General features: G+C 50.0%; 1 protein-coding gene across 1 annotated transcript; it reads right to left on the bottom strand.

Annotated features, from left to right (window-relative positions):
* Positions 1–1115: 1115 nt before the first annotated feature.
* On the bottom strand, positions 1116–1613 carry LOC308235992 (syncollin-like; the record flags this gene model as incomplete). Its single annotated transcript, XM_080645208.1, has 1 exon — positions 1116–1613. The coding sequence occupies one exon, from the start codon at positions 1611–1613 to the stop codon at positions 1116–1118; it is 498 nt and encodes a 165-aa protein (XP_080501334.1).
* Between the last annotated feature and the right edge of the window lie 6435 nt (positions 1614–8048).

Genomic DNA, 8048 nt, shown 5'->3' on the forward strand with positions numbered 1-8048 from the left:
TATCAGCAGCGGCACCATTGCATGCCACACATGCTTCCTGTGGGAGTGTGTTTTTGTGCACACCTAAATCCATGTCGGAATCCATGGGTGTGTCCCCAGTCACAGCACTGCCCCAGGTAGGGCTGATCCTGGCATGACCACCTGCTGTCTCCCCATCCCACCCCCATTCTGTGTGGACTTGGGTCCCAAGCACAAGCAGATGGCAGACAGGGGCAACTGCATAAGGACTGTATTGCAGGGAAGGCACGGTGGCAAGGGAGCAGGCAGAAAGCTCTCTCCATTTGGGACTTGGGGCCTTCAGCAGGCCCCAGGGACAAGGCCAGGGGAGGGGCTCCTCATTCTGTAGGGGCTGGAGATGAGGGACCTCTAAGGCATCAGTAGCACCTGCAACAGAATAAAAACTTATCACCAGGAAGTGCTAGGGGCTCAAAGATCCAGGGCTTGGGGAGCTCTAGAGCCTGAGATAAGGTGTGGGCTGGGCTGGGCTCCCACTTCAGGAGCAGGGGCTCTTGGAGCTCTTGTGGGGTGCTCAGGTGTGGTGGTTTAGAGGCTACTATGGCTAGATTTAGGGTCCCAAGTCCGTGAGTTTGCATATGTGAGTGCAGGGTGGGCTCAGGGCCTCCAAATGCTCAGAACCTTACCAGGGAGCCTGGGACTGGGTCCTGGTGTTGAGGCTGTCCTAGAGGGTGTGGGTGGCTAGGGAGCATAAGGGCCAGACAGGGTGTCCCCAGGATTGGGTCTGGGGTCATGAGGTCTGGGTCAGATGTAGAGTCTGTGAGGCCCGAGGCAGCTCTGAGATCTGATGATTTGGGGAGAGGGAAGGACTGGCTTTGGTTCTGGGGACTCCAAGGTGAGGGGGTGGGTGGCTCCACAACCCCAAGCTAGGCTGGGCAACTCAGGAGTTAGTGGCCCTCGCTGGACAGTGCAGCTGTGGGTAGGCAGGTGGGGGCTCAGGAAGGTGGGGGGTGCTCCCTAAATGGAGGGAGTGTTGGGTCACTTCTGAGTCTGAGAATCCCAGAACTGGTCTGAGAGATCCAAGGGGCATGGGCTTAGGGGAGGGGATGCGGGTGAGAAGGGGAACCTCCAGAACTGGGTCTAGGGATTCCCAATTTGGGTCAGGGACTCAGGGGTCTGGGCAAACTGGAGCTGGGAGTGGTGGGGTAGCTGGGTTCTGTGCTCTGTAAGCGGATGTGCACTGGCACCGGGGCAGGAGGGCACCTGCAGTAGATGGAGGCGATGGCGTTGGACCAGTGGCCAAAGATGCCCCGGCGGTACTCTTCAAGGCGCGGGTAGACACCAGCGGTGAACTTGCGAGTTTTGCCACCCTTGCCTCTGCGGGACCACACGGTGAGCTCACAGCGCGGGGCCACCACGAGTGAGGAGATGACGTTCCTCCAGTCAGAGGGCAGGAAGGGAAGGTCTGTGTCTGGCTCTATGGCCAGCTCGGCACCTTGGCAGCAGTTCTCATAATATGGGTCGCTCTTGTCATAGACCTTGGCGCACGTCCGTGTCCCATCGGGCTTCTTGAGGTCAGTGGGTGCCGGGCAGGCACCTCGGACACCGGGGATGGCCACCAGGGCCAGGGCCAGCAGCAGTGGGCACAGCGGGGACATGGCGATGCTGCGGGCCCGCGCCCCTGCACGCTTTTATGCTCCTGACCGTGGGAAGGGACAAGCTGCAAGATTAGGACTCTGCGAGGGAGGGGGAGGCGGAGCAGGGAGACCTTCCGAATCCAGGTCGCAAACCCACAAGGAGAAATACAAGATGGACATATTCGTGTGAAACGTAGCAGCTTAGGAGTCTGTGTGGCAAGCAAAGTTATACGGGAAGTCAATGCACAGGACTTGCGGGTCGGTCACTTGCAGCACAGAGGAGAACAGGGTTAATAGGTTAGGCAGGAAGAGCTCGTAAACACTGATCAGGAATGAAGCACCCCACCCCACCTCCTTCAACAGGAGAGGCTGAGGGAGGGGAGAGAGGAGGGGGGCTCGGCCTTCAGGCGGGGCAGGTCCCAAGACCTTGGGAAAGTAGAAGCTGGAGATTGGGAGAGGGGGTGGAGGAGGAGGAGGGACAGGGAAGAGCCCCTTCACTCAGGAGTGGGAGATCTTCCTGACCAAGTTCAGAAACCAGAAGCTGTGAAGTATGAGACAGGCCTATTGTGTAACACTTAAAGCCATTGCAGCCCGGCCAGTGTGACTCAGTGGCTGAGCGTGGGCCTATGAACCAGTAGGTCACAGTTGGATTCCAGGTCAGGGCACATGCCCAGGTGCAGGCTGGAGGGCCTGCAGAAGGCAGCCGATCAGTGAATGATTCACTCAGCATTGATGTTTCTATCTTCTCTCTCCCTTCCTGTCTGAAATCAGTAGAACTATCTATTTTTAAAAGCAAAAAATGAAAACTATTGCAAGACCCCCTGATGGGTGTGGCTCTCAGTTGGTTGGGGCTGGTCCAGTGCAGGGAAAGTTGCTGGTTCCATTCTCTGACAGGGCACATGTCGGGGAGGGGGGTGGAAACTGTGGGGTTGTAGGTTCAATCCCCTGTAGGGGGGAGGATCCAAGATGGCGGCGTAGGTAAACACCTAAACAGCTGCCTCGCACAACAATTTCAAAACTACAACTAAAACACAAAACGTCTATCACCCAGAACCACGGGAAAGCTGACTGAGTGGAAGTTCTACAACTAGAAGGAAAGAGCAAACAGCATTGAGAGGTGCACAAGCGCTGAAAAGCTGAGGTACGGAGACGCGCGAATCGGGCTGGCGACGGGTGACTGGGAGCGCTGCTGTTTTCAACCCGAAGGGAGACAAGCTCCTGATTACTCCGAACTCCAGTTTCTGGGGAGACGTGGGGGACCCAAACTCCTATGGGGAGAAGCTGGACTGTCTGCTGTCGGGTCGGAAAGTGGGGGTGACTTGCTTGCAGGGCTGCGCACAGGAATAATTGTTTACTGTGCTGGGGCACGGGATGTGAGCCTGCTCACTGGCAGCCATCGCTGTTTGCCACGCCCTAGCCTAGTCACACCCTGAGACCCCAACCTCTCCCCCCCCCACAATCTACAAACCCACCCAAGCTCCAAGCAGCGGCTTTAGCATATGAATGGCCCGCCCTATGGCAGCTTAAGCTAGCAAACTTGCAGCCTGGGTCAGACAGCTCCAAAACCTCCAAACCCCAAGCAAAGAGGAGAAAACTGTAGTTCTCACTGTAGCGCCTGCTGGGTGGCCTCAGACAGTAGCTGACCTGCACGCCATTGGAGATCCAGAAGCCAGTGTACCTAGTGGTCAGTGTGAGACACCAGATTTCAACTCCTCACATCCATAAGTGACACATTCAAGAGGCAGACTCAGTGAGCACCAAAGCCCCACTGAAACAAGTTCTGCACCATAAGCGTGTCTCCAGCGCAGCAGTTCTTCCATTATAGACACAGCGGGTCCTCACAGCCAATTGGCCTGGAGGTCAATTCCTCCCAGTGTACCAACAGCAATCAAGGCTTAACTACACCAAGACTTTGCACTCAGCCCACAAAGGGGTGTACCAAAGGCGTCCACCTCAGGTGATTGGGGAGGCTGAGCTACTGGCCCCTATAGGTCACCTACCACACAAAGCCACTCCATCAACACAAGTAAGCAGCAAAATGCGGAGACAAAGAAACATATCACGAATGAAAGAAATGGAGGAAAGCAAACTACTGGACGACATAGAGTTCAGAACCACATTTATAAGGTTACTCAAAAATCTTCTAAAAACCGCTGAGGAACTTAGTGAGACCTTTAAGGATCTTAATGAGAATGCCAAAAAAATGGAAAAGGACCAGTCAGAAATTAAGCATACAGCCGAAACCGGTTTGGCTCAGTGGATAGAGCGTCGGCCTGCGGACTGAAGAGTCCCGGGTTCGATTCCGGTCAAAGGCATGTACCTTGGTTGCGGGCACATCCCCAGTAGGGGGTGTGCAGGAGGCAGCTGATCGATGTTTCTCTCTCATCGATGTTTCTAGCTCTCTATCCCTCTCCCTTCCTCTCTGTAAACATATCAATAAAATATATTTTTAAAAAAAAAGAAATTAAGCATACACTGTCTGAAATAAAGAATATAAAGAAACTCAACTGTAGATCAACGTACCCCAAGAATCAAACCAAAGATCTGAAATATGAGGAAACAAAAAACACCCAACCAGAAAAACAAAAAGAAAAAAGAATCCAAATATATGAAGATAGTGTAAGGAGCCTCAGGGACAACTTTAAGCTTACCAACATCCGAATTTTTGGGGTGCCAGAAGAAGAGAGAGAGCAAAATATTGAAAACCTATTAGAAAAAATAATGACAGAAAACTTTCCCTACCTGGTGAAAGAAATAGACTTACAAGTCCAGGAAGAGCACAGAACCCCAAACAAGAGGAATCCAAAGAGGACCACACCAAGACACATCATAATTAAAATGCCAAGAGCAAAAGACAAAGAGAGAATATTAAAAGCAGCAAGAGAAAAACAGTTAGTTACCTACAAGGGAGCACCCATACGACTGTCAGCTGATTTCTCAACAGAAACTATGCAGGCCAGAAGGGAGTGGCAAGAAATATTCAAAGTGATGAACAGCAAGAACCTACAACCAAAATTACTCTACCCAGCAAAGCTATCATTCAGAGTTGAAGGTCAGATAAAGAGCTTCACAGACAAGAAAAAGCTAAAGGAGTTCATCACCACCAAACCAGTATTACATGAAATGCTGAAGGGTATTCTTTAAGAAGAGGAAGAAGAAGAAAAAGGTAAAGATAAAAATTATGAACAACAAAATGACATCAAATACATACCTACCAACAAGTGAATCTAAAAATCAAGTGATTAAAAAATCTGAAGAACAGAATGGACTGGTGAATATAATAGAATCAGGGACATAGAAAGGGAGTGTACTGACAATTCTCAGGGGGAAGGGGGTGTGAGGGATGTGGGAAGAGATTGGACAAAAATCTTACACCTATGGATGAAGACAGTGGTGGGGGGTAAGGGCATGGGGTGGGGTGGGGAATCAGGTGGAGGGGAGCTATAGGGGGAAAAAAGAGGAACACCTGTAATAATCTGAACAATAAAGATTTATTTAAAAAAAAATCCCCTGTAGGGGGCATGCAGGAGGCAGCCAATCTATGTTTGCTCTCACATCTATGTTTCTCTTTCGCTCTCCCTTTCCCTTCTTCTCTCTCTAGAAAATCAATTTTAAAAACACACCACACAACACATTGCAAGGCAATGTGCAAAGGCTTGGGGAAAATAGCTAGAAAGGTAAAGAGCCCTTGCTGGTTTGGCTCAGTGTATAGAGTGTCGGCCTGCGGACCGAAGGGTCCCAGGTTCGATTCCGGTCAAGGGCACATGCCTGGGTTGTGGGCTCAATCTCCAGTGTGGGGCATGCAGAGGGTAGCCAATCAATGATTCTCTCTCAACATTGATGTTTCTATCTCTCTCTCCCTCTCCTTTCTCTCTAAAATCAATAAAAATATATTTTTTAAAAAAGGTAAAGAGTGCTTACAAATTGACAAGATATCAAACAGCCCCCTTAACCCAAGAATGATAAGCCTAGGAGGGACGGGAGGGCAGAGAGGCTGCCACCCCACTACCACTTCCTAGGAGTTTGATTTCCCACGAGGTTGGAGATCTTGATGTATAAAATAAATAGGATCTATCGAATTGTATAAAAATCTTAAACTTGTATAACAACAAACAAACAAAAACAAAAGTGTAATGCAAGGGAAGAGACAATTCTTGTAACACACAATGAGTGCTTACCAGTCAGCACATTTTGCTGAAAATAGTTCATTCGCCTTTTGTGTAGACGGGAATTTTTGCCCAGAAGGATGATCCCATCATACTTCTGGAACCAGCACATGGCCTCCTCTTTGCTGACCCTGTTTGGCCCCAGTGTAGCCTGTCCTTGTTTCTTGCCTGAGATGCTGAAACCTGGCCTATCCAGCACCTTATAAGCCAAAGGTAAAAGTAGGGAGCAAGACAGGAAGGGGAGGGAGCCTGGGATCTCAGGATGGGACAGGGCCCCGGGCCCTGGGAGCCTGGCCTCAGGCCCTTCAGAGGCTCTTTGACATTCCTGGTCTCCTGCCAGAGAAGAACAGGGTCAAGGGTGGGTGAGCTGCCCAGGCAATAGTTCAAGTCTGTAGTTCTGTGGGTGAGTGCAACTCTGGGCCTCAGTTTACTCATCTGTGAAATGGTAATAATTCTTCCTACGCTATAGAACTGTTGTGAAGACTTTAAGGGATAATAGGAAGTTCAAGAGTAAAAGGAACAGCCTGGCACCAAATCCCAGCTCCTTCACGAGCTTCCACACATGCTTCCACCTCGGGGCCTCATGGAGACAATGGTGGTACCCACCTCAGAGCGCTGGTGTAAGGAGTAAGTGGACCAATCCACATAACAGCACTTACAGTCGGGCCCACTAAGTGCCATAGGAGCATGTGGCATCATCATTGTCATGAAAGCCTGGTGCACAATAAGGTCGCAATAAATGTAAACCAGCACAACGCAACCCTTATGGTGATTAGCTATTATCCAGCCACTCAGCTAAGACTCCCTCCCTACTGGCCGCCTCAGATGCTGTCTGCCACCTTGGCTAGGGTAATGCAGTGATTAAAAGCCAAAAGCTGGAACACAGAAGTGGGTTCAAATTTTGACTCTGTCACCTTGCTGAGTAGCATTGCTTGCTGAGTGACATTGTGAACTCACCTCTCTGAGCTTCAGTTTCCTCCTACCTTCAATAGGGTAATAGAAAATGACAATAGAAATAGAATATGATCATATAAAATCACTTTCTATTATAAAGTAATATAACTTTATACTTTATAACTTTATAACTAATATAATAAAATATTCATAAACATGAAAATACGCATAATTGTTATTTATAAATGTAACATTAAAAAGTACTTAATATGTAATATTGAATAAGATAACAGCACAAATCCTATATAGTAAAAGCCTAAAATGCTAAGTGTCCGGTCGTCTGGTTGGGCATTCAACCAATCAAAGTATAATACGCTAATGATATGCTAAGGCCGCTCAACCGCTCACTATAACATGCACTGACCACTAGGGGGCCAACAGGCAACTGGTCGACCAATCACTATGTCGTGCACTGACCACCAGGGGACAGACACTACAATCTGTAGGTTAGCTTGCTGCTGGGTTCCAGCCCATTGGGACTGAGCGAGAGGGGCTGGACATGCCCTGCAGCCCTCCCACAGTCCTCCCTGGCTGGCCAACTTCCCACATCCCTCCCTGGCCCCAATCGTGCACCAGTGGGGTCCCTCGGCTTGGCATGCGCCCTCTCGCAATCCGGGCTGAGGGACCCCCTGCCCAGTGCATGAATTTCGTGCACCAGGCCTCTAGTATAAATATATAAAGCATGAAATATAGGGCCCAGCACATGGTATTTGCTTAATAAATAGGAGCTATTGCCCTAGCCAGTTTGGCTCAGTGGATAGAGCGTTGGCCTGCGGACTGAAGAGTTCGATTCTGTTCAGGGCACATGCCTGAGTTTCGGGCTCGATCCCTAGTAGGGGGTGTGCAGGAGGCAGCCAATCAATGATTCTCTCCATCTCCCTTCTTCTCTGAAATCAATAAAAATATATTTAATAAATAAATAAATAGGAGCTATTATAAGTATTCTTATGATGATTTTGAGACCCTGGACCTGCCCCAGACCAGATCTGGATCCTTCTCTTTTTTTTCATTCCAGGACCCTGTGAAATCTAATCTCCAGCTGCTAACTTCCCAGGGTCCTTGACGTCAAGGACACAGAAGCCCCACCCTCCCAGCTCTGCAGGGGCCCAGACTCAGGGATAGAGACGTGGTAAGTGCAGCTCTCTTGGACCTTGGATGCAGTTACCTGGAGCTCCACCTGCCCAGGAGGGCCATGGGCTTCAGACAGATGGCAACGTGGGTCAGCAAGGAGACCCGGAGAGGGAGGCAGACCCAGGGACAGGAACACAGGACCCATTGGGCCACAGCAGATCATAGCATCCCCCATCCAGGCACACACACATGGGCAGGGGAAGGG

This window comes from Plecotus auritus, assembly GCF_963455305.1.
Source record: "Plecotus auritus genome assembly, chromosome: 10".
NCBI lineage: Eukaryota > Metazoa > Chordata > Mammalia > Chiroptera > Vespertilionidae > Plecotus > Plecotus auritus.